The 26,002-nt window shown below is 36.7% G+C and overlaps 3 protein-coding genes across 4 annotated transcripts; 1 reads left to right on the top strand and 2 right to left on the bottom strand.

Annotated features, from left to right (window-relative positions):
- The first annotated feature begins 630 nt into the window (after positions 1-630).
- Positions 631-18,031, top strand: LOC106084672 (WASH complex subunit homolog 5). Of its 2 annotated transcripts, none has more exons than XM_013248540.2 (6): positions 631-706; positions 9,293-9,587; positions 9,723-10,937; positions 11,007-12,394; positions 17,357-17,728; positions 17,798-18,031. In XM_013248540.2, exons 2-6 carry the CDS (start codon positions 9,336-9,338, stop codon positions 17,952-17,954), a joined length of 3,384 nt encoding a protein of 1,127 aa, XP_013103994.2. In that variant the 5' UTR covers positions 631-706; positions 9,293-9,335; the 3' UTR covers positions 17,955-18,031. The 2 variants fall into 2 exon arrangements, with proteins under 2 accessions (XP_013103994.2, XP_013103993.2); XM_013248539.2 differs by lacking the exon at positions 631-706 and adding an exon at positions 8,760-8,967.
- Positions 4,074-6,234, bottom strand: LOC106084679 (enoyl-CoA delta isomerase 2). Its single transcript, XM_013248555.2, has 2 exons — positions 5,725-6,234; positions 4,074-4,698 (listed from the first exon to the last, which is right to left on the bottom strand). The coding sequence occupies exons 1-2, from the start codon at positions 6,112-6,114 to the stop codon at positions 4,306-4,308; spliced, it is 783 nt and encodes a 260-aa protein (XP_013104009.2). The 5' UTR covers positions 6,115-6,234; the 3' UTR covers positions 4,074-4,305.
- Positions 17,957-25,615, bottom strand: LOC106084673 (phosphoglucomutase). Its single transcript, XM_013248541.2, has 7 exons — positions 25,308-25,615; positions 25,124-25,243; positions 24,887-25,051; positions 24,741-24,822; positions 19,112-19,659; positions 18,376-19,046; positions 17,957-18,306 (listed from the first exon to the last, which is right to left on the bottom strand). The coding sequence occupies exons 1-7, from the start codon at positions 25,434-25,436 to the stop codon at positions 18,168-18,170; spliced, it is 1,854 nt and encodes a 617-aa protein (XP_013103995.1). The 5' UTR covers positions 25,437-25,615; the 3' UTR covers positions 17,957-18,167.
- Positions 25,616-26,002: the final 387 nt, after the last annotated feature.

Genomic DNA, 26,002 nt, shown 5'->3' with positions numbered 1-26,002 from the left:
AAGAAATTTGTGTGCGTGTGTACATACGTGTGAGTCCATGAGCAGAGAATATGCGAGAAGGAAGATAACAACAAAGAGAATGTGAACAAAAATCTAACATCCTAATATCGTCAAACCTGGCCGGCTATTTACAGCTGATCGCATGAGACCACCTTTTTAAATCCGCTTTGGGTTGGGATCAAAAAACTAATCTGACACATTTTTTGCTTATAAATATAATTTGTTTAAATAATGCAATATTTGCTGTGTTTTTTTTTTAACCTATAAAATGCAAGTGTTGCATGAACCTATCAAAACATAGATTTTTATTTTTGGAGGAGCTGTTGGACAGGTAGGAGCTGTTGGCCAACAACAAAATCAAGAAAAAATCTATGTACCGTTTTTGGCAAAAGCTGTAGTCAATACGTGCACACGATGAGTACGATCATGACGTGCCGTCTAAAAGGGCCATAAAAGCTGTTGCTTTGACGGGCGTGAATGCACTTCCATTATTATAGAGAGTGGCTACAAATACAGCGGAAACATGTTGTTTGACTGAAAATCGATAACATTTACCGCCTTTTTAGCATTTCTCTTCGTAATCGATCCTGTTCGAAGATAAAATTCTAATTAGAGTATAGTTAGATGTTGTGCAATTCGGAAGCAAATATTAATTCGCGCAGTGTGCTATTTTCTATGAATTCAAGGCAACGATGTAAATTCTATGGTAAGTTCTAGGTTAAAATACGTATTTACAAAACAAACAAAAAATCGCATTTATTGTTTTGCTTAAAATTGCTGTACATAAGGAGCTATCCTAATTCTTAAATTTTTGTGTGTGTTATTTAAAGGCACCAGTAACTCGCCTTGTCATATCTAGTATAGCAGGCACGTAGTATTTAAAAAAATGCCGATGCCGCTCGCTTTATCACTGAAACTCTTCACTTGATAGCGCAGATTTTTCGCGATTTCAATTGCAGCTACACCAACGTAGCATCCCACTTTCCGCAAACTTTGGACGCACACGTTAGTTCTCATCGGACGTCTTTTCGACCCACACACTGTTACACAATGGGATATGCGCGCTCGTCGTACTCTCCCTAAACTCGGACTGTATCGTCCTTAAATGCTCTGGCCTTACAGACAAGTAGTCTGCCTCTCGTTGTACCGCTTTTTTATAGCCCAATAAAAGCTTCAGCAACCTCTGCGATGCCAAACACGGAATAACTATGACCCCAGCTCTGAATGCGTGTGATACTCGTTAACTAATGGCGGGGTAAGCTATTTGACGAAGTCCGCTCCTTCCACAAAAAAAATATGTGGCTACAAACACAACAACAAAGAGGATGGTACCTCATGTCCACCAAAGAGTCATATATGGATTCCCAGCTCAAATTAATAAAAGCCCAATATATGTATTAAAAGCCCACCTATCTTCAAACTTCCTCTTACTTCCTGTCATTAAACCTACCAACACTTATAGTAGTCAACTTGGAAGCTGCTTGGTATACATATAATGGGCCAAGTAGACCCCTAATATACGAGTGCAATAATGTACGAGAGTAGTGAAAGATCCAGGCACCCCATAGATCGGACCTCAATGTTCCAGCTTGTGTGGTGCTCACAGTTATACTGTGCCGGGGTTTTTGTTGTAGCAGTTTGTTGTGGGGAGTGGCATGTGGGGAGAATGTGTAAGAGCTGTCAAATGTGACGCCAAGTATTTTGAGACACTTGATGGTCGGAATCATTACTCCATCGACCATCACAGTATTCAACCACGCGTATTTGTAGTGAACTATGTGGCTGAAGATTTGGTGGCAAATATTTTCAGATTTCTTGCAAGTTCGTGGGGGAAGACGAAACTATCGCAGATGTTATCAATGGGTGGAGGGCCTGATGCCATGATCGTACAATCGTCCGCATATGATACGATCTCTATGCCACAAATGACTGGCGACCAAACAAATAATTCGCGACCCAGCGTTTCATGCCTGGCTGACCGTGTCGAGTACCTTCGATAGTTCCAATGCCACGAGGACCGTCCTATCACATGGCCTGGGCTAATTGAAGCCACGGCAAATGTGTGCGAAAGTTGCATACAAATCAGTTGTTTTTCTATGCAGTCTTCGTAATCCATGCTGATGCACGGCGAATGGAAATTCTCCTACGAGGCTCGGGAGGAGTAATGCCTCACTGGTGAGAGAAGGGAGATCGGTCTGTACGACACCCCTAAACTCGGGTCTTTTCCAGTCTTCAGTAGCGGGATCACTCTGCCCATCTTCCAGACATCGAGAACTATTAGAGTTTTCAAAGGTAGGTTGAGGACAGTTGTAAGGTACTCAACTCCAGGTAGATCCAGATTCTTCAGCATCAGTATAGGGATTCCATCGGGGCCCAGCGCCTCGGATGTTTTGGCGCCACGGATGACATTCGTTAGTTCGCCCACGGTACATTGTGATGGCTGTCTATTGGCTCGGAGACCACGGATACGACGAATAGCTCTGCTCCAAGCTTTATCACACTCGGAATGCGCAATGAATTGACGTTTGAACAACCTGGCGCATCTCTTCGGATCAGTCACAGTTACGTCGCCAACAGTAACTGAGGTCCTGTCACCCCGTCTACCGGGGTTTGAGAGTGACTTAACAGCAGACCACAGCTGCCTAAACCTGTGCCTAAGTCACATTGCTCCAAGTGTAACAGCCACAAATCCAACGAACATAGTTGACTACCCTGTTTATTTCTAGATTCAGCACGCTGATTCTGGGGTTAGTGGGGTTCGTGGCACGAATCCCATTACGCTCGTCTGCGAGTACCACTGGCCGCGCCGGAAAATTTGGCAGCACTTGGGGTATTCGACCAGCCGGTATAAGGCGAGAGGCTGCTGCGTTAATGATGTCTCGGAATTCCCTCTCGGCAACTAGCACATCCGAGGGGGGTGGCAGTTCACTGAAGCGGCGATTGATGTACTCTCTGAAGCCGACCCAATCGGTCTTCTTCTGATTGATAAACGTCCGGCGCTCAGAGGTTATGAAGTCGGGTGGTCGGTCGATGGTGAGTATTATGGGGAGGTCTGATCCCAAAGAGATGGCGTCTTGCCTGGACGTCACTCAGGAGATCAGGGGGATGTATTGGAAATGGCAAGCGAGCTGCTACACCTCCTCGTAATCCTGGTTGGGGCATCCTCATTCACCGTGCAAATCGTGGAGCCTTCAATCTGCTCTCCCAAAGTTATCCAAAGCCTCCTAGAACCCGACGATTATGGCCAGAGAGTAGTCCACTTATGTCGGGCTTGTAAGCCTGGCCATTAATTGGGACACACCAACCAACCGGTTGTATCTACATGTTGTATAACTCCATCTCGGCAGTACCGGACCTGACTACTAATCCCAAGCACTCCATGTAGCGGTCACTAGCGCGAGGCTCAGGCGAGATGTGTTTATACTCCACCGAATGGTGTATCACGAAGGCCATACCCCTAACCTCCATTCCTTGAGCGATCCTATCGTATTACATCCGTGACAACTGTGCAAGCTGCAGATGTCGTTCAGCTTTGTCTCCTCTACCGCTGTAACCAATATGTTCTTCCGACTCATAAAACCCACTATCTCGTCGATCTTGCCTCGGAGACCGTTGGAATTCAATTGCAAAAATCATACACTTCCCGGCACTGACCTGACAATATTGGGGCTGGGATGCTGCTATTGCGTATATTACCGCATAGGAGAGGTCGGGTGGGTTACATAGTCAGACGACGAGGACGCAGTAGGTGACGACGCTTGTGACCCACTGCTGTCTATGTTCGTACAGCACCTTGCAACATATTCAGGTGTGACTATACTCCCGTAGTGACGTAAGGCCAGATCAAGATCCCACTTTTCAATCCCAGCACGGACCTGAAACCTGCGGAAGAGGCACTGCGGGATATGTCTCTTCCATGACGAAAAAAGGACGAACACGTACACTGAGACGGCATGATGATTCCATCGGGTCAATCCGGTGCATATAACCGGCTGCCATGGGATTGATGTTAGATGGTAAATCATACCTGTAATTTGATTCGAATCCTGGCAAGAACATGCAAAACATTTTTCACATATTTGACGTTTATTTAATGAAAAAGTTCTCTATAAAGATATGGCGCACAACGTCTCACCGTAAGGACTTGGCTATAAAAAGCTGTTCCCCCGGAAGGAATGTTGTTTTTTTATGAATATTTGCAATTATGATTACTGGCATTAACATAAGTATATACAAAACTTTTATTGTAAAAAATATTTATAAATTATGTATTGATTAATCTTTACCACAAAATACTGTACATATTTACAACTTGGATTTTTTACGCATTGAAAACTGAATAATAGCATTCATAAATTCCTCACTATAAAATCTTTTATATAAAGCATCACATTCGGCATCAATGGCCTTCATTAAAATTTCTTTTTCTTGGCTACGCAACAAGCCCTTGGAGATTTGCAATGACTCTGGTGGCATTTGAGAATATTCAATCAGTTTTGGCCATATCAATGAATCCACTTCGAAAGGTTTATATACACGGGATGCAAAATTAAAATGATAAGCATCATGGGCAGTCAGCTTTTCACCAAATAAAAGCATTTCGGTCGCTTTAGAACGTCCAAGTAGAAAGGGAAAAATGTATGATGATCCGGCTTCTGGTACGATGCCCAAGCTAACAAATGGTGTTGTAAAATAAGCCTGAAAAACAAGATTAGGAAATTTATTCTTTTAAAAATTTTGTCAAAAAATTTGTTTTAATAGAAAATGGAAGTTATCTCTGTAAAGCATGGTTCGGTCAGGAAGCAGGGTACTCCCAAATACCTCTCATTGGAGTCTCTTTTTTGTGCCGATCATGTCTATTTGTGAATTTTCACCTCCCCATACGTCATACGCCAATTTTTGTATATGTGATTCGTATTTTACTCCTAAATACCTTTTATTTGACACTTTTATTGTCCTCACCGGCCTATATGTCCGTTTTGGAGCTAATGACGGTGCGCGGCCCAACATATTGTAATCAGATTTGCATTCAAATTACAAATTTTGCCCATGAACATTCCACTAAGTAACAGGGGCAAACTTCTCACATATCAATAAGTGCAGTCCAATTCAAGTTTAAGCTCAATGATAAGGGGCGTCCTTTTTATAGCCGAGTCCGAACGGCGTGCCGGAGTGCGACACCTCTTCGGAGAGAAGTTTTAAATGGCATAGTACCTCACAAATATTGCCAGCATTAGGAGGGGAAAATCACCGCTGAACATTTTTTTCTGATGGTCTCGCCAGGATTTGAACCTAGGCTTTCAGCTTCATAGGCAGACATGCTAATCTCTGCGCTACGGTGGCCTCCAGATTTGCATTCGCCTTCCCAAAACCTTTCATTTGAATTACATATTGTCTCCATTGATCAGCTTGCACGCCCACCACACATGACCTGTTAGTGTTGTTGTACACTGAGGCGGCAGCCCTTGCCGATGAAGGACTTCATCGTGTCAATCCGGTACGTACAACCGGCTGCCGTGGGATTGTGACCTGATAGTGTCAGAAGTTGGTCAATGATTTGGAAGCGTTTCCCCCAGTTACTTGACTAAAAATTTCATTACAGATTTTGTGTTCCTTAAGGTTAGATGAGGTTGGAGGGCACGTGGCTAGCAACCACAGTGTTTCTTCACACCACTCTTTTGTTGTATGCTGTTTTACGTCTTTAAATAAAACCAATAAACTTACGTTCTCTGAGCACCATAACATATCGGAGAGTCCAGCCAAAGTCGTGCCAATACCAATACACGGTCCATTTACCAATGCAACTAATATCTTTGGACACTCGATGTAAGCATGCACCATGTTCTTAAATATGACATTTGATTCACGAATATAGGCATCCATATCGGTTACATTGGCAGATGCTGATAGATCATTGCCGGCCGTAAAGAAATCACCCACACCGGTGAATACCACCATTGTAACAGTGTCATCCTTAGCTACTGCTCTCAACACACGCGCAAGCTCTATGTATCCTTCGCGATTAACGCAATTTTTTTTCTTGGGATTATTAAATTTCACTACCAGAATTTTATCTTGTTTCTTAACCAAAATTGCTTTGTAATCCTGATACATGGCGATTAATTAGAATGTGTCAATGCCAAAAGAATGTCAGTATAATACTATAATGTTCAAGTGGGTTATATTCTCTTACAGAGAAATAAATATACAAGTGGTCAAGTAGTTCTTACAAAGTCCAATTCATATCATCTCGGCTAACGATAACATCAACAAAAAACATCTGTCATTCACCGGTAACATGTGGGCGTGTCCCCATTTGGACAGATGGTGTATGTAAGTCTATTCGCGTACTTTTCCAGAAAAAAATACAGGATAAAGGCCTAAACGGAATGAGTGTGTTGGGAAGCTACGCGTTGAAAAGTTCAAAAATAAAAGAACAAATATTGAAAAAGCAACTCGCAAAAGTTAAACAATTTTAGACTTCGGCGACTAAAACCACTACTTTACGTGTAGCAACATAGAATTACGCTCGCTTTCAAGCGTCGACGTTAAAACTTTTTTAGCTTTTCCGCGTTGGAATTTGTGGGTAGAGTTGCATTTTTGCAATGCGACACTCAAAAATAAACCTCAACGCGGTCAATTTGTTTAGGCCTTTAAGGCCAAAAAAAGCAAATCTGCAAAAAAAAAATGGCAAAAAATCAAAGTTAAAGCTAACCATTTTTTACTTTGACGACTAGAAATACCACCTACATGTGTTAGCACAGAACATCGTTCTCTTTGAGCGTCAAAGTTGAACATTTTTTAACTTTTCCGCGTTGCTTTTGTGAGATTTGTGGGCAGTTATATTTTTGCAATACGACGCAAAAACAAAGCTCAACGCGCTCAAAGCCAAACCACAAAGAGCGTCTTGAGCGTCGCGTTGTAAAAATGCAACTCTGTACACTAATTCCACAAAAGCAACGCGGAAAAGTTAAAAAAATTTTCAAATTTGACCCTTAAAACCGAGAGTCATTCGGTGCTGCCACACTTGAAGCTATGGTGAAACAATTAAAGGTGGTTTCATTTATACAACAAGCACAAATCATATGGCACAATACGCCACCTTGCCATCAAGCTGATCGACGTTTTGCCAACACACACAAAGAAATGTGTGTGCGTGTGCGTGAGCAGATAATATGCAAGAAAGAAGATGACAACAAGGAGAATGTAAACAAAATCCTGACATCTTAATAGCATCAAACCTGGCCGGCTGTTCACAGCTGTTTGCGTCAGACCACCTTTTGAAATACGTCTTAGGGCAGAATATGCAAGAAAGAAGATAACAACAAAGAGAATGCAAACAAAATTCTGACATCTTAATACCGTCAAACAGCTGTTCGTGTGAGCCCACCTTTTTAAATCCGCCTTGGAAATCGAGTGTTAACACCCACGACATAGTGTAGTGTACAGCAAACAACTGAATACTACCTGTGTAGCAAATGATAGGTATTTGTATATAGAATATGAATTAAATATCCTAGATTGCTGTCAAGTATCATGAGGCGATCCACGTTAAAAAAAAGGTCCCAAACGGAAAACTAATCAAAGTCCAAAAACCCTTAAAAGCAGGCATGTAAGCCCATAGGGATAATATGGGAATTAAATGAAAGGTATTTGTAAGAAGAATACGACTTTAACGCCGGGAGATCGCTCCAACACCAGAAAGTAACTAAACGGAAAATTAGTTCGGTTAATGTTGGATTCAAAGGTAAGAATACGAATTAAATAACCTAGCTTTGCGCCAAGTAAGAAGGCGATCCACGTTCGAAAATCCTCAAACAGAAAAGTAGTAAAACCCGCAAAACCCTGCGCCAGATATAGCTAAGGACCAAATTTCTTGGCGAGAACCAGGTACAAATTTCTTCCCAAAGAGGTTGTTGTTGTTAGCAGTGATTATTCTTCTTTAGAAATCTTTTCGACATTAAGAATTTTTTTTTGCATATTTATCGTAATCTACTCCTTCGTAGCTTTCATTTGATACCCATATTGCCTAGGGTTAAGGTGGGTTCAAAATTCTCAAAACCCAGAAGGTCCTACCCGGGTCTAATTTTTAGACAGCTTTTTAAATATTCGTAGTCTACTCGCTAATACCTTTCTTGTGATACCCACATTGCATTGTTTGGAGCCAAGATATATTGGGTTGCCCAAAAAGTAATTGCGGATTTTTTAAAAGAAAGTAAATGCATTTTTAATAAAACTTAGAATGAACTTTAAGCAAATATACTTTTTTATACTTTTTTTCTAAAGCAAGCTAAAAGTAACAGCTGATAACTGACAGAAGAAAGAATGCAATTACAGAGTCACAAGCTGTGAAAAAATTTGTCAACGCCGACTATATGAAAAATCCGCAATTACTTGCAATAATTGGGCAACCCAATATTTTTTTCAAGGTAGTGGCAGTTGCCCAATAACAAAATATTGAGTGCACTATTTGTCAAAATCACTGATTATTGCAACTCTGATTTTGAGTATGTTACTAGTTCGAATCATATTTCGTTGTTTGTGTGTATTATGGCTCTTAACTATAATGTACACACACAACCGAATGTTGTGAAAACTCGTTGATACTCCCCGAGAAAAAATTGTACAGTGACTTTTAATCGGTATAGATATTTTCGACAGCATATGACTCCATTCGATAAAACCAGTATTAGCACAGACGGCAACTCTGATTTTAATAAGCGCGTATCTATATTTTTTATTGGCTTCGATATCTATGTTGTCAGCTGTTTTTGTGTTTTGCAGAAATTTATTTATTTGTTAAAATTGTTCCTTTTTGTGTTGTTTTGTTGTTTGTTCCATAAAAATGGCAGAGTTTTTGGCCGAGAACAATGCTTGTGGCCAAAATCTGCTTTATATTGTATCAATGGGTAACTCCATAATAGCAGAAGTTTTGCGTCTCAAAGATTACATTCCAGACATATTCCGGTATGTTAGCAATAAACATCTATCCAACTACATTTAAGGTATCAATTTTGTTGTTGGTTTAAAACTAACAACTTTGTCAAAGTAGGATAAACTGCGTAGAGTTTGGAGTAAATTATTAGCATATTTTGAAGGTAAAGTTTTCATTGATTGGAATTTGCAGACCTGTTGAGGTTGCCAATTGGTACCGAAGAAACTGGTACTAACATCGCATTTCTTGTATACTTTAGCCGCACTCCGAATACCAATTCGATCTGTAGAATTTTTGGAAAACCCAGAGTTTTGCAAGCCATCTACTTTTCTCCATCTCCCATTTCACATTTTTCAGATTGGAATCAAAATCGGATCAAGAAAAATATGCCGAAGTCATAATGGACTTCAGTTATCTTAAAATAGCTGAGGCCCAAGATTTGAAAATAGAAAATGATCCCGCCCTACAAGATTTGGATGAGGAAATCCGTGAAAACTATTTAGAACTACTGACTCGTTTTTATTTAGCCTTTGAAAGCACCCATCAGTATGCCAAAGATTTGCAACAATTCATAGATGAGCTTAATCGAGGGTATTACATTCAACAAACACTGGAGACTGTGTTGCAAGATGAAGAAGGCAAGCAATTGATGGTAAGTTGAAATAAAGTTTATACATACGAACAGGAGATCAATGTCAATAACACACCTGCGATCATTTGAATTTGAAATGCTATTTCCGTAAATTTGAAAGGTTTCAAAATACCAAAAAATTTGTTTTCTTTACAGTGCGAAGCCCTCTACATCTTCGGTGTAATTCTCCTTATTTTGGATTTTCACATACCTGGTGTGGTGAGAGAGAGAATTTTAATCTCTTACTATCGCTATAGTGGTTCTAAATCGCATAGCGATAGCAATATAGATGATGTTTGCATGTTGCTGCGTTCCACAGGATATGTGGCCAATGTTACGAGTGCGAAAACAACCAAAGATTCTGCCACGAATTATCCTGAGGCCTATTTTGGACGCTTCAAGTTCGATGAAAATTTTATTGATATGGTCATGGGACGTTTGCGTTGCGATGATATTTACAACCAACTAACAATTTATCCACATCCCGATCATAGATCCACTGCCCTTTCCACCCAGGCTGCAATGCTGTATGTTTGTCTCTATTTTTCTCCAAAAATTCTACACTCCCAGGTGGCTCAAATGCGCGAAATTGTGGATAAATTCTTTTCGGACAATTGGGTCGTCTCCATTTATATGGGCATAACAGTAAACCTGGTTGATGCCTGGGATCAATTTAAAGCCGCCAAGGCGGCATTATCTGTTGTAGAGACCACCACAATTAAAGGTCATTGTTTGTTGCGTAGGGAAAAAATGGAGAAAATTCTAAAACAATCCCAAGAAATACTTAGAGATGGTATCTTAACGGACTTTTTTGTGCTGCAAAATATTTCCAAAATTATTAATCTTATACGGCAATGTAATGTTCTGCTTCGTTGGTATTTTACTCATGCTTCCAAGGCCATCTATGAGATATCCAAAGTTGCAGTCAAACAGAAGGTAGATAATATAACAGCATTGGTGCGTCAAGAACTGGCTTATAAAGAAGCTGATTTATTTCGACTGTTGCTTAATTGTTCCCAGTTGGAGTTGGAAGTAAAGGAGATTCTACGAACGTTGATGCAAGAAAAATCCACCAGATGGAATGATTTCAAAAAGGAAGCTTTAGATCGTGTTAGTGAACTGAGCGAAGCCTTTTCGGGTACCCGCCCTCTATCGAAAATTGAAAGTAATCCACAGCTAAAATTGTGGTTTGCTGATATATGCAAAGAAATTGAAAATCTCAACTGTGATAATGTTAATGTGTCCGGTCGTATGTTGATACAACTAATACAGGCCTTAGAGGAAGTTGAAGAATTTCACAACTTACAATCCAATATGCAAGTCAAACAATATCTAATGGAAACCAGGGAGTATTTGACTCGTATGATACAGGTAAATTTTAGGCCCCAAAAGTCCAAAAAAGTTAAATTTCCATGCTTTATTCTCTTCAATGTTCAACAGATAATCAATGTCAAAGAAGATATTCTCATAAATATTCAACTAATAAGCGATCTTAGTTATGCATGGCATCTTATAGATCGTGATTTCACCCCCATTATGCAAGATTCCATAAAGAAACAACCCAAATCTGTGATACATCTACGGGCGGCATTTCTAAAATTGGCTAGCGCTTTAGAAATTCCCTTGATGCGTATAAATCAGGCCAAATCGGAAGATCTTGTTTCGGTCTCCAACTACTACAGCACTGAGCTCGCAAATTACATGCGGAAGGTGCTGCAAATAATACCCGAGACCATGTTCAATCTTATGGCTCGAATTATTCAATTACAAACTGATGTTCTCAAAGAGCTGCCTACACGCTTGGAAAAAGAGAAACTCAAAGAATATGCCCAATTTGAAGATCGTTACACGGTGGCCAAATTAACCTATTCCATATCGGTGTTCACCGAAGGCATACTCATGATGAAGAAAACTTTGGTTGGTGTCATTGAATTAGACCCAAAACAACTGCTTGAAGATGGCATTCGCAAGGAATTGGTAAAACATTTAGCCAACGCCTATAATCTGGGTCTAATTTTTTCACCAAGCGGCAAACAAAAACAAAATCCCACTGCAGAACTAGAAACTAAACTAGAGCAATTGGCCAAGACAATGGATGGCTATCGTAGATCCTTCGAGTATATACAAGACTATCTTAATGTTCATGGCTTGAAAATATTGCAAGAAGAGGGCAACAGAGTCATCAATTACAACGTGGAAAGAGAATGCAATGCCTTTCTGCGCAATAAGATCCAGTCCTGGCAATCAAAATTCCAATCAACTACCATACCAATACCTACATTTCCACCACTACAAGGTGATTGTTCCAAGTCAAATAATTTCATTGGACGCCTAGCCTATGAGATACTTCAATGCACTGATCCACACAATACCATCTACTTGGATTTGAAAGCCACCTGGTATGACAAAAAGCCCCCCCATAAGGAAGTTTTGGATTGTCGTTTCTTTTACAAAATGCGTGAAGCCATAGGTCCCGCAGGCTTAGTGGGGTTAGATCGCCTCTATACTTATATGTTTGCTAACGATTTGAAAAAGAATATGGAAAAACTACAGCACAATATTGAAAATGACAAAATGTGGTCTTCCACTTTGTCACAATTGACCGTAGAGCTGGAATCGAAAGAGTTTCCCGGAGCATATGCCGCAAACCCTGCAAAATTTTATGCCACTTACCATCAGCGTTGGCTTAAAGTTTGGCCAACAATGGTCGATTGGATATTAGAATTGGGCCATAAGCAAATATTGAGACAGCATTTGGCATTTGAACTCAATCGCAGTAGTAAAGTGAATGCTAAGAATTTGGAATCAGCTTTAGAGACATTTAATAGGTAAGTGAACGAGATTTCGAGATTTAAGATTAGTAAATTTTTATTGTGATAAAAATTTGCCTAAATTAAATTTAACGTTTCCTTAGTAAAAATTTTATCTAACAAAACATTCTTTATTAAATTTTTTGCTAAGAAACTTTCTTTGGTAATTTTTTCGCAGAGAAAATCGCATTATTAATTTTTTCGTTGTTAAAATGCCTTTAATAAATGTTTTGCTAAAAATTTCTTTAGGAAATTTTTCGATGAGAAAATTGCCTTGGCATATTTTTTGCTAAGAAATTTTTTTAAAGTAAATTTTCGCTCATTAAATTTTTCGCTGTGAAAATCTCAATATTTAATTTTTGGTTCATTATTAATAATTTTTTCGCAGAAAAAATTCCATTGCGGAAAAAATTTGTTTAGAAAAAATTTTGGATGAGAAATTTTCTTTAGTAAATTTTCACTTGGTAAATTTCGTTAGTATATTCTGCGCTGAGTGAACTTCTTTAGTAAATTTTTGGCTGTAATTTCTTTTTAATAAATTTGTTGCTTTCAAAATTTGTGAAATTTAATAATCTTCGCCCTAACAGGCAAAAAAATTTAAATGAAGAAAATATTTTCCTTCAAAAAATTTCTTAAGTAAATTTTTCGCTGAGAAAATTTGTTTGGAAAAATTTTCGCTGAGAAAATTTCTGTAGTAAATTTTTCGCAGATATAGTTTTTGTAGCAATTTTTTCGCAGAGAAATTTTTTTTAGTAAATTTTTCGCTGTAAAAATTCTTAAGTAAATTCTTCACTGAGAAAATTTCTTAAGTAAATTCTTCGCTGAGAAAATTTGTTTGGTAAATTTTCGATGACAAAATTTCTGCAGTAAATTTTGCCCTGGGTGAATTTTTCGCTGTAAAAATTTCTTTAGTCAATTCCTGGCTGTAATTTTTTTTAATGAATTTTTCGCTGAAAAAATTTCTTTACTAAATTTTTCGCTGAGTAGAATTCGTAAGTAAATTCTTCGCTGTGAACTTCTTCAGTAAAAATTTTTTTAGTAAATTTTTTCGCTGAAAAAAAAAATTGTGAAATTAAATGATCTTTGCCCTAACATGCAAAAAACTTCAAATGAAGAAAATTTTTCCTTTGCAAAAATTTTAGCTATAAATTTTTCCGTTGAAAAAATTTCATAAGTAAATTTTTCGCTGCGATTTTTGTTTAAGTAAATTGTTCGCTGAGAAATTTTGTTTGGTAAATTTTTCGCTAAGAAAATTCCAGCAGTAAATTTTTGCAGATAAAATTTTTGTAGTAAATTCGCTGAGAAAATTTTTTTAGTAAATTTTTCGATCAGAAAATTTTTCGTTGAGAAAATTTCTTAAGTAAATTGTTGGCTCAGAAAATTTCTTAAATAAATTTTTCGCTGAGAAAATTTCTTTCTTTCGATGAAAAAATGTCTGAAGTAAATTTTGCGCTAAGTCAATTTTTCGCTGTGAAAATTTCTTTAGTAGTTTTTGGCTGCACATTTTTTTTTTTAATATTTCGCTGAAAAAATTCCATTGCGGAAAAAATTTCTTAAGTAAATTTTTCGCTCAGAAAATTTTTTTTTGACTAATTTTTTGCTAAGAAAATTTCTTCACCAAATTTTCGATTTTCGATGAGAAAATTTCTTAAGTAAATTTTTTGCTGAGAAAATTTCTTTCTTCGCCGCAAAAATTTCTTTATTAAATTTTTCGCATCGAAAAGTTCTTTAGTAAATTTTTCCATAAAAAAATTGGTAAATTTTTCGCAGAAAAAATTACTTCAGTAAATTCTTCGCTGAGTGAACTTCTTTAGTAAAATTTTGGGTGTAAAAATTTTTTTAATAAATTTTTTACTTTGAAAATTTGTTTGCTAAATTTTTCGCTAAAAAAAAATTGTGAAATTTAATGATTTTCGCCCTAACAGGAAAAAAGCTTAAAATGAAGAAAATTTTTCCGTTGAAAAAATTTAATAAGTACATTTTTCGCTGGGATATTTTTTCAGTAAATCTTACGCCAAGAAAACTTGTTTGGTAAATTTTTGGCTTAGAAAATTCCTGTGGAAAAATTTTTCCCCGTTATAGTTTTTGTAATAAATTTTTCGCAGAGAAAATTTTTTTAGTAAATTTTTCGCTGAGAAAATTTCTTTAGCAAATTTTTCGTTGAAAAATTCTGAACTGAATTCTTCGCTGAGATATTTTCTTTAGTAAATTTTTCGCTGAGAAAATTTGTTTGGTAAATTTTCGATGAGAAAATTTCTGCAGTAAATTTTGCCCTGGGTGAATTTTTCGCTGTAAAAATTTCTTTAGTCAATTTCTGGCTGTAATTTTTTTTTAATGAATTTTTCGCTGAAAAAATTTCTTTACTAAATTTTTCGCTGAGTAGAATTCGTAAGTAAATTCTTCGCTGTGAACTTCTTCAGTAAAAATTTTTTTAGTAAATATTTTGCTTTGAAAATTTTTTGTTAAATTTTTCGCTGAAAAAAAAAAATTGTGAAATTAAATGATCTTTGCCCTAACATGCAAAAAACTTCAAATGAAGAAAATTTTTCCTTTGCAAAAATTTTAGCTATAAATTTTTCCGTTGAAAAAATTTCATAAGTAAATTTTTCGCCGAGATTTTTGTTTAAGTAAATTGTTCGCTGAGAAATTTTGTTTGGTAAATTTTTCGCTAAGAAAATTCCAGCAGTAAATTTTTGCAAATAAAATTTTTGTAGTAAATTCGCTGAGAAAATTTTTTTAGTAAATTTTTCGATGAGAAAATTTTTCGTTGAGAAAATTTCTTAAGTTTGCTCAGAAAATTTCTTAAATAAATTTTTCGCTGAGAAAATTTCTTTCTTTCGATGGAAAAATGTCTGAAATAAATTTTGCGCTAAGTCAATTTTTCGCTGTGAAAATTTCTTTAGTAATTTTTGGCTGCACATTTTTTTTTGAATATTTCGCTGAAAAAATTCCATTGCGGAAAAAATTTCTTAAGTAAATTTTTCGCTCAGAAAAATTTTTTGCTCAGAAAATTTCTTCACCAAATTGTCGATTTTCTTTAGTAAATTTTCGATGTTTTTCGATAAAAAAAATTGGTAAATTTTTCGCAGAAAAAATTTTTTCAGTAAATTCTTCGCTGAGTGAACTTCTTTAGTAAAATTTTGGGTGTAAAAATTTTTTTAATAAATTTTTTACTTTGAAAATTTGTTTGCTAAATTTTTCGCTGAAAAAAAATTGTGAAATTTAATGATTTTTGCCCTAACAGGAAAAAAGCTTGAAAAAATTTAATAAGTACATTTTTCGCTGGGATATTTTTTTAGTAAATTTTACGCCAAGAAAACTTGTTTGGTAAATTTGTGGCTTAGAAAATTCCTGTGGTAAATTTTTCCCAGTTATTGTTTTTGTAATAAATTTTTCGCAGAGAAAATTTTTTTAGTAAATTTTTCGCTGAGAAAATTTCGTTGAAAAAATTCTGAACTGAATTCTTTGCTGAGATATTTTCTTTAGTAAATTTTTCGCTGAGAAAATTTGTTTGGTAAATTTTCGATGAGAAAACTTCTGCAGTAAATTTTGCACCGAGTGAATTTTTCGCTGTGAAAATTTCTTTAGTAAATTTTTTTAATAACAAAATTTTCGCTGAAAATATTCCATTGCGGAAAGAATTTCTTTAGTAAATTTTTCGCTGAGAAAATTTTTTTAGTAAATGTTTCGCTGAGTAAATTTCCCTAGAACATTCTTCGCTGAGAAAAAGTTTTTAGTAAATTTTTCGCAGAAAAAAAATTTTAACTAAATTCTTCGCTGAGATATTTTTTTTAGTAAATTTTTCGCTGAGAAAATGTATTTGGTAAATTTTCGATGAGAAAATTTCTGTAGTAAATTTTGTGCTGAGAAAATTTCTTTAGTTAATTCTTCGCTGAGATATTTTCTTAGGTAAATTTTAAGCTGAGAATATTTCGTTGGTAAATTTTTCGTTGGGAATATTTCTTTACTCAATTTTTCGCTGAGAAAATTCTTTTACTTAATTTTTCGCTGAGAATATTTGAGATTCCATTGCAGGAGAATTTCTTTAGAAAGTTTTTTCATTGAAAACATTTTTTAAGTAATTTTTTTGCTGAGATATTTTCTTTAGTTTATTTTTCGCTGAGAAAATATATGTAGTAAAATTTTTGCAGAGAAAATTTCTGTAGTAAATTCTTCGCTGAGATATTTTCTTTAGTAAATTTTTAGCTGAGAATATTTCGTTGAAAAATTTTTTGTTGGAAACATTTCTTCACTAAATTTTTCGTTGAGAAATTTTTGGTAAATTTTTTCGCTGAAAAAATTTCTTTCTATTGTGCTTGTGAATCAAGTCGTCTTTAAGAGCACTGTTCAAATTCAGATGTGTGTTTTACAACCAACTCTAGTTGGGATGGTATGTTAAACACCATGATCCATTCGACATCGTCCGCTGATGATATTTCTTGTTCGAAATTAGAATCGCTATACGTATAGCTAGTCAAATGCTTCTAGCAACAACACACTTTTGCTGACTTTAAAATGTTTTTTGCTATGCTATTCTTTGTAAAGAAAGCATTAAACAATGGTCTAAAGCCAGATATATCCTGCAACGGAATCTCAATAAGAATTAAAGAACGAAAGTGCGAACAGACAAAAATTTCTTTAGTAAATTTTTCGCTGAAAAAATTTTCTTTAGCTAATTTCTCGATGAAAAAATTATTAAGTGAACTTTTCGCTGAGACTATTTTTTTAGTAAATTTTAAGCTGAGAATTTTTTTTTTAGTGAATTTCCCGATAAGAAATTTCTAAGTGAATTTTTCGCTGAGAAAATTTGTTTAGTAAATTTTCTTTGAGTAAAATTTCTTGGTTTACCAAAGAAATTTTTTTTATTTAATTTCACTTATATTTGCTCTTATATTCACTGTGTTGTAGTTAAGATTTATCCAGCAATAATTTCATCTTAATTGCTTTTCTATAATCATTTGCTTCTCACTTTTGTTTCAGATCTTTGTTGAATGAGTTGGAAAACAAAGAAACTCAGCAAAAATTCAAAGATACTACTTTGCTGGTCGACATTAAAGAGTATTTAATGTACACCGGGACCTACGAACCGCTGGAGGAAGTGTTTGTGCTGACTAAAAACTCGCATAATATTTCCCTATTCTTTTCCCTTTTTGTGATGGCCCATATATCACATTTTCAATTTTCACAACAAATACAAAGTCTTGCTGTGAAAACAAACAAAGATCCTCTCGATGCGGGACCTCTTATGATGGGCCTTTTAACAATATTGCAGCAATTTCATAAAGATGTGAAAATGATTTTGATAACCTACCTGTGTCAATATGTAGCAGTATTAGTCGAATCCAACTTGGGGTAAGTACCATTTTTAAATACTTTTTTTCAAAGGCCCATATTTTTGATGTACAACAATTTATTTGGTAGTGCGAAACATGAACTGTGTTCAGATGTTATTACTACGTTACATTTTTTGGAAAATTTTGTTCGTAAATCACATTTACCACGTTCTGTGTTGACCGATCGTCTGCCCGTCATTATATTGAATCAGTATGAGTATTTGGGGTTAAATGTGAAGAGTTAATGTTTTCTTATGTATTTTTACGTACACACGAGTTTATTAAACATAATCGATAAAGATAGAACAAATGCATTCTAAAATAGGAAAGTAATAATTAACAACGCCAAAGAAAAAGAAATTAAAAGAAAAAAAAACATAATCTTTATACCTCTATTGAAATGAGGTAGTTCTTTTACAGGTTCCTGTGTGAGCCTTCATCTTATATTTATTTTTTATTTATGTAATAACGGTGGGAGCATTGCGTCCTGTAAATTTGGGCAATTGTGATATTTCCAAGGCAATGTCAATCAAAGGTTTAAGCATTTCACTAGCTTGACCCAGAACATTGTCTTTCTCATAGGAATCAATGTATAGGCTAAAACGAGGCAAGCAAGAATATTTTTGTTTATAAAATATTTGAATGCATTTTAAATCGTATGCTTACCGCACAGTGGCCCCAGAACTGCCAGTGCCACTAAGACGCATGACAATGCGGCTGCCATCTTCAAACACTATGCGCAAGCCTTGTTTGGTGGACACTGATTTGTCAACAGGATCGGTGTAGGAGAAATTGTCAGCTACCTTGACTTTATAGCTTTTTCCTCCACTTGAGAATTCTTTGCCCACAAAGGCAGCATCTGTGATAGTTTTTTCCATGGTGGCCATCATATCATTGCAAGGATCCAATTCACATTCCTCATAATCATAGCGGGTGAAATAATTGCGACCATAAATAGCCCAATGATTTTTCAAAATATCTTCAATACCCTTGCCGGTGTGCTGCATTATGGAGAGCCAAGCCAAAACAGCCCATATGCCATCCTTTTCGCGTATATGATTTGAGCCTGTGCCAAAGCTTTCCTCACCGCACAAACACAAACGACCAGCATCCATCAAATTGCCAAAATATTTCCAGCCAGTGGGCACTTCAAACACTTCCTTGCCTAATTTTTTGCCCACCAAATCCACCGTCGATGCAGTGGGCATGCTTCTGGCAAATCCTTGAATACCATTCTTCTGGAAGTATGGCATACATTCCAGATAGTGGGCAATGACAGCCAACGAATCACTGGGTGTTACAAAGAAGGCCTTGTGACCAATAATCATGTTACGATCCTAGAAAATAATAAACACATATGATGCTAATATTTCTGAAAATATTAATTTTCCAATATACTTACACCATCTCCATCAAAAGCAGCTCCAATATCATAATCCCCATTTGCTACAGCATCTACCAAATCTTTGGCATAGGTCAAATTGGGGTCAGGATGCAAGCCACCAAAATCAGGCAATGGTGTGGTATGAACCACTGACTGTTCACTGGCTCCCAAACAATTCAAAAAGATTTCTCTCACATAGGAACCGGTAACACCATTCAATGAATCAATGCGCATCTTTAAGGGTTTGCCGCTCGATGTGCCACTCACATAATCTTTGAGTTTGGCAAAATCGAAAATCTCCTTCATATGATTGACATAATTTGCCACCGAATCTATAACTTCCACCACAAAGGGTTGATTGTTAACAGTGTGTGTGGTGGTGCCAACTTTGGTAATATCCACTGGCAGACTTTTAATAGTTTTGTACTCTTTAATGGCAGTCGAAAGTTGGTATATTTTATTTGTGAAAGCATCGGGGGCTGGACCACCATTTTCACAATTGAATTTAATGCCAAAATCATTTTCTGGACCACCTGGATTGTGCGAAGCGGTCAAAACAATTCCACCTGCAATGCAAATTGTAACGATATATTTTAAGATTTTTGGGAAAAAGACAAACTTATTAATATAATAAAAAATAACCCAATGCCTGGTTGCTTTCCATTCCTTAATCAGAAAAATAAAAAAATAAAATGTAGCGATTATTGACAAAATTTTGATTTTGAAACAATGATTCAAGTCAGTTTGATAAGCAGAGGTGAAATGAGAGGCCGGAACAAGGTTAAAAATCACAGATAAACATTTATGAGTCATTTCAGAAACCAAAGCGATAGCGTTCAGGTTCGATTAGTGCTTATGATGTGTCGCCCTTATGACATAATAACTTTTTTATAATTTTAATAAAAAATTATTTCGATGGAGGCCACCATAGCGCAGAGGTTATAATGGCGGGACCATCATAAAATTTTCAGCGGTGGTTATCCCCTCCTACTGCTGGCGACATTTGTGAGGTACTATGCCATGTAAAAACTCACCCCAAATAGGTGTCGCACTGCGGCACGCTGTTCGTACTCGGCTATAAAAAGGAGGTTCATTAAGCTTAAAATTGAATCGAACAGCAGTCATTGATTTGTGAGAAGTTTAGCCCAATTCCTTAATGGAATGTTCATTGGCAAAATTTGCCTTTCCATTTTGCAATTATTTCGATACTCTTATGCGCATTGTAATTTTTTAAATTTTTGTTGAAATGTTGGTTTTATTGCATAATATAGTTGTTGTAGCCACATTTTCTTGTGGTGGTGGCAATCCTCGTCAAGCTCCTGTAGGTGATCAAGCTCGTTGCGGTCCAAAGGACCGATCATCGCAGGAACAGAGTGGCCATTGATTATTTACAGGCGCTAATAACTCGCTTTGTCATATCGAGCATCATAGGCATTCAGTATTTGTGCAAGAGCCGGTGCCACCCGACATCTCACTTAGACTCTCCGCTCGATACCGATGATTGTCCGCGACTGCTGTTGCAGCTTCTCCCTATGGAGCATTCCACTATCCGCAAACTGTGGTCGCGCCCGACCAAAGGTTGCAGCAAAGCTTTTCATGACAGCAAAGTACACCACACAAATTGGACCTCCATGTTCCAGCCTGGGTGGTGCTTACAACTATCCCGTGCCGGGGCATAATATAGTAGTTTGCTATGAATATATTAACTAGTCTTTGGTTTGCAAGGTTCAACAACCTGAACTGAATGTGTCCAAAGCGATTTGAAAACGTGTTGTCAGCACCCGCTAGGTGTTGTCAGCACCCGCTAGGTGTTCAAAATACTGGTCTTGTAGAATTGGGACGCAATCAAGCCTAACATGTGTTTGCAGTATAATGATCTTTAACGTCGCGCTGGTTTTTTGTGATGAGAGGTCGTATAGTATTCGCACCTAAGTGCCGGAGCCTATGAGCCTTCGCGGCTCATTGACATATTGGGTTGCCCAAAAGGTAATTGCGGATTTTTCATATAGTCGGCGTTGACAAATTTTTTCACAGCTTGTGACTCTGTAATTGCATTCTTTCTTCTGTCAGTTATCAGCTGTTACTTTTAGCTTGCTTTAGAAAAAAAGTGTTAAAAAAAGTATATTTGATTAAAGTTCATTCTAAGTTTTATTAAAAATGCATTTACTTTCTTTTAAAAAATCCGCAATTACTTTTTGGGCAACCCAATAGAAAATATGCCAACGTCTATGAGCACCACACGGTTGGACTATGAGCATCACACGGGTAGTATCTCTAAGCTACGATCAGCTGGGAGCTACCGAGCACGTCCACAGATTGCAGATAGTGGAATGCTTCGTATATGGAATAGCAGAAATTGCAGTAGCGGACAATCAGCGACATCGAGATACCGCATGTGATACTCGATATAACAAGGCTAGTTATTGTCGCCTTTAAATAACCGATGGTCATAAAGTTCCCGTGGCAATCGATCATATGGAATGGAAGTAGCTTGCTCGCCTACAGGAGAATGCTGATGAACGCAAACATGCAAATAGCGCTACAACAACAACAACAAGAAAATCACTTGTCGCACCAATTGCGCATAAGTGCGCCTGTTGATCGAAAGCCATACTGCTACCTTCTTACTACTTTCTCTCATTAATACGCTTGTCTTCTCACGATACATATATAGGATGATCTTACCAATCATTTAACTTTCCACAGTGCCCACGCCCTTAACTTGGTCTGCGCGACCCCGAAAGGCTATGCATTCACCAAGTTTACTGATGTCTGTCCCTTGCCTCTTTGGCCAATAGTCTGTCCTTCTCCGCTATGGCCCGGTACCCAAACGATGTGATCATGCCATCTTTAGAGAAGGCATTTAACTCCTTCCTACACTTCAAGATCTCCGTGACTTTACCGCACTGGATGTTATTGCCCATAACGGCCAGCTTACTGTCTGTAATTATGTTTAAACTCGACGTCCACGCGTTAATAGCACACCACCTCAGGACCGGTCAGCGCGTTGGAGATAGATCTCCGTCCCTGCGTGGTCCTTAATACCCCAGGCATAAGCGTAAAAAGACCTCTGGGGGGTGGGTTAAGCGCCCCCAGAATGTTTTAGACATTATTCAACCATGAAATCGGCTTTATTTGGGATTTAAAAATAAATCCTGCAAAAATTTGATTTATTTTTGTATTTTTAAAACCTGCAAAAAACACAGGATTTAGCATTTAAATCTCGAAAAGGCCATAAATCCGGATTTAGTGGCCAATGTAGACGTACTTTTAGTCTATGGGTCGGATATCCAGAAAGCCTGCGATGCCCTAGTAGGTGTGGTCCTAACCAGTGTTGCCGTTGGTAGGTTTTTATTCTTTTAGTAGGTTGGTAAGCTGACCTCAATCTTTGGTAGGTTTGTCCAACATATAAATAACTCAAAATTATTTAACTTCCCGTGGTTACTGTACATTTGTTAAGAGAGCAGAATAATGAATTTCGAGGTCAAATAGTGTTACAACGGGTATTGCTGCTTCAAATTTCAGGAAAAATTGCGTAATTTCTGATATTGACAGTAACTGGTATGAATGTTAAGGGATCTCTTCCAAATTTCGTTAATTATGAATAAGAAATAAGGGTTTTCTGCGTACAAGATTTCTTACCGGGAAATACCGATCCAAGAATAGGCTGTAAAGCGATTTCAAGAAACAAACCGACAGACATTGCTAGCTCGTTTATCAGCATAAAGACGATCTGGTATGTGTACTTTATACACATACTACAACATTTGGTAGGTTTTGGTCGGATTTGGTAGGATTTTTCTGAAATTTTGGTTGGTAATAATTTTCTTGAGTGCCAACACTGGTCCTCTGAACCTGTTGTAATTTCCTTATGTTGCACTTTCTCTCTATCGCTCTCCACCAAATTATTGAGGCGTAAGTTAATATTCGTCTTATCGTACTTCAGTAGAGCCAGTAGACTACACTTGTATTAAGATTTCGAGCCTATGATCTATCGATTTTTGTTTTCTATTGGATTTGCAAACGTGTTTTTTTGGAAATCATGTTTTTGGTTTTTTGAGCGGGTTCTTGAAAATTTCCATTTTTTGAATTTTTGGTAAATCGATTTCTCGTCATTGTTTCATATCTAACCATATGCGATAGTTATCACTCTTATGGAGATTTCGTCCTTTGAAAATATTTGCTTGGGGATTGACCTTAAGAGGAAAAGTCGTAAAAAAATCTGTCTTAAGGGAAAATTCCATCAACATTTTGCCTATAAAGAAATTTGTACAGAATTTTTGGTCTCTTATCATTGAGCTTAAAATTGAATCGGACGGCAGTCATTGATTTGTGAGAAGTTTGCCCCAGTTCCTTAATGGAATGTTCATGGGCAAATTTGCATTTGCATATATCTATAGGCCTTTGGTGTCGCATAGCTTTCCGTGTAGGACAAGGGTATAAACACCTTCGATTTAGCTATGTCCGTCTGTCTGTCTGTGTATCCGTTCGTCCGTCTGTCCATGTTAATTTGTGTACAAAGTACAGGTCGCAGTTTTCATCCAATCGTCTTAAAATTTGGTACAGGCATGTTTTTTCTGCCTAGAGACGAAGCTTATTGAAATAAGAAAAAATCGGTTCAGATTTGGATATAGCTCCCATATATATGTTCTTCCGATTTGCAGTAATAATGCAATAAAATGGTCATTTGTTAAGCGATTCTCTCGAAATTTGACAGGAAGGATTATGACTCTCGACATTTCTGGTTAATTTCATTGAAATCGGCTCGGATTAAGATATAGCTCCCATATATATAAATCGCCCAATTTTCACTCCTAGAGCCACTGCAAGCGCATTTATTGACTAATCTTCCCAAAACTTCGCACAACGCATTGATTGCAGTAATTTTCACTCCTGCCACCTTTTTTGAAACGCCTTTCTCGGTGACTACCACAGTTTTATTTTATTTAGGAAGTTTGCTCTGAATCAGTTCAGATATAGATCCCATAAATATCTTTGTGCGATTTTAAAAAATATTTCAATAAAGTGCTCATTTGTTAACCGATTCTCTCGAAATGTAGCAGGAAGGATTTTTTTTATGTCTTTCGACATTACCGGTGAATTTCATAGAAATCGGTTCAGATTTTCACATAGCTGCCATATATGTGTATATATCGCAGTTAGTTATTACAGTTTGAACATTTTTGCTCGAAATTTGATAGGTTTCGTTTAATAAACCATCTGAAAACATCCGCCGAGGTCAATCAAAATTGGTTCCGAATGGATATGGCACCAACATTGTACTTGCAGGGTAGGTTTAGGGTATTATACAGTTGGAATCGCCCGACTTTTCCCCTTCCTTACTGATTTAAATAGAGTTTAATATTTTTATACAAAAAACAAGTGTTGCTGACCTTCATTGACAAAAAATTTTAATTTGTTGCTGTTTAGATAAGATACGCTTTTAAAAACTTCCAAGTTCAAGCTAAGGCTACATTCATTTTGTTTCCGAATAAATGCATCGTGTCATATGAACTAAATATCAATTGGTGAACAAGCAAATATTAAGTATACATGCAAGTCATATACAATTGATAAGAAGTAAGCGTAGCTGTTTGATTATGCCGGACAAACATTTAATCTTGTGAATATATATACAAATACTTACCCAAAGCCTTGTGATGACGTATTAAACTCGAAACGGCAGGTGTAGAGAGAATACCATTTTGACCCACAAGCAATTTGGATACCTATAAACAAAAGGAATGTAGGATAGTATTGAGTGATCATTTATCTGGTATTTACTCCACTTACCCCATTGGCAGCACACATGCGTATAATTAATTCGGCAGCCTCTTTGCAGTAATAACGCCCATCACCGCCCACCACCAATGTGGAACCTTTAAGAGCAGCACCATTGGCATCCAAAATACATTGCACAAAGTTTTCGGTGTAATTAGGTTGGATGAATACTTTAACCTACATAAACCATTATAAAAATATTTGAAAGTTCCTACAGTTTAGTGGAAATTTTTTTTATTCCATTTCTACCTTTTTGCGTAATCCACTGGTGCCAGGTTTTTGACCCTCGTACACTGTTGTAGCTACAGTCTCTGCTGTCAGGGACATTTTCCGCAAAATAACTCTCACAAATTCTTGACTGACTAATAACTGACAATAGCAGCATTTTATTATTTCTATACAATTTTTTTTTATTTCTATTATTTTTGCTTACCCGAAATTTTTGGATTATACTGTGCCTCTTGTATACCCTAATGATACTGTTAAACTGCTCTCTGCTGCCAACCGTTGATGAGCTGCTGGTTCTATCAAATAGTCCGCCCGCAGCTGATTTCCATGTCATTGACAAAGGTCATTTGATTTTGTATACACCAGAATGCCGGCAAAACACTTATATATATGCTGGTAGCGCTAGAATAATTGACTTATATGCTGTTATAAATTAAGGGGAGGATGTTTTGCTTATAGGTTGACTTTGACCACCGGTATTGTTCTATATGAATTGTTAATTGTTTTTCTTGACTTGAATGATTTGTTCTATTGTAAACAAAACAATTTTACACAGCTGCTTTTTGTATTACATACATTCATACATATCCACTTTCACATTCACAAACAACAGCTGTATAACTTAAAACAGGGATGTTTTTAAATGAAAAGATATTGTGAATGATATTTTGGTGTTGCCTAATTCAATTGCCAGGCGTGAAAATTATTAGGAATAAAATGAGAGAAATAAGTTAACAGCAAATAAAACCAAAATTTTTCATCATAAAAAAAATTATATTTCGATGAAAACTAAATTCAATGAAATTTTGCTTTGAATATATAATATCAATAGAAAGGTTTTGTGTGGTTTTTTTGTGGTTAAAATTGGGTACTACATTTTTCCCATATTTTAAGAGGGAG

Source organism: Stomoxys calcitrans, chromosome 1 (genome assembly GCF_963082655.1).
Source record: "Stomoxys calcitrans chromosome 1, idStoCalc2.1, whole genome shotgun sequence".
Taxonomy (NCBI): Eukaryota; Metazoa; Arthropoda; class Insecta; order Diptera; family Muscidae; genus Stomoxys; species Stomoxys calcitrans.
Note: the sequence above shows the minus strand (reverse complement) of the source record. Positions and strands in the feature narration are given on the sequence as shown.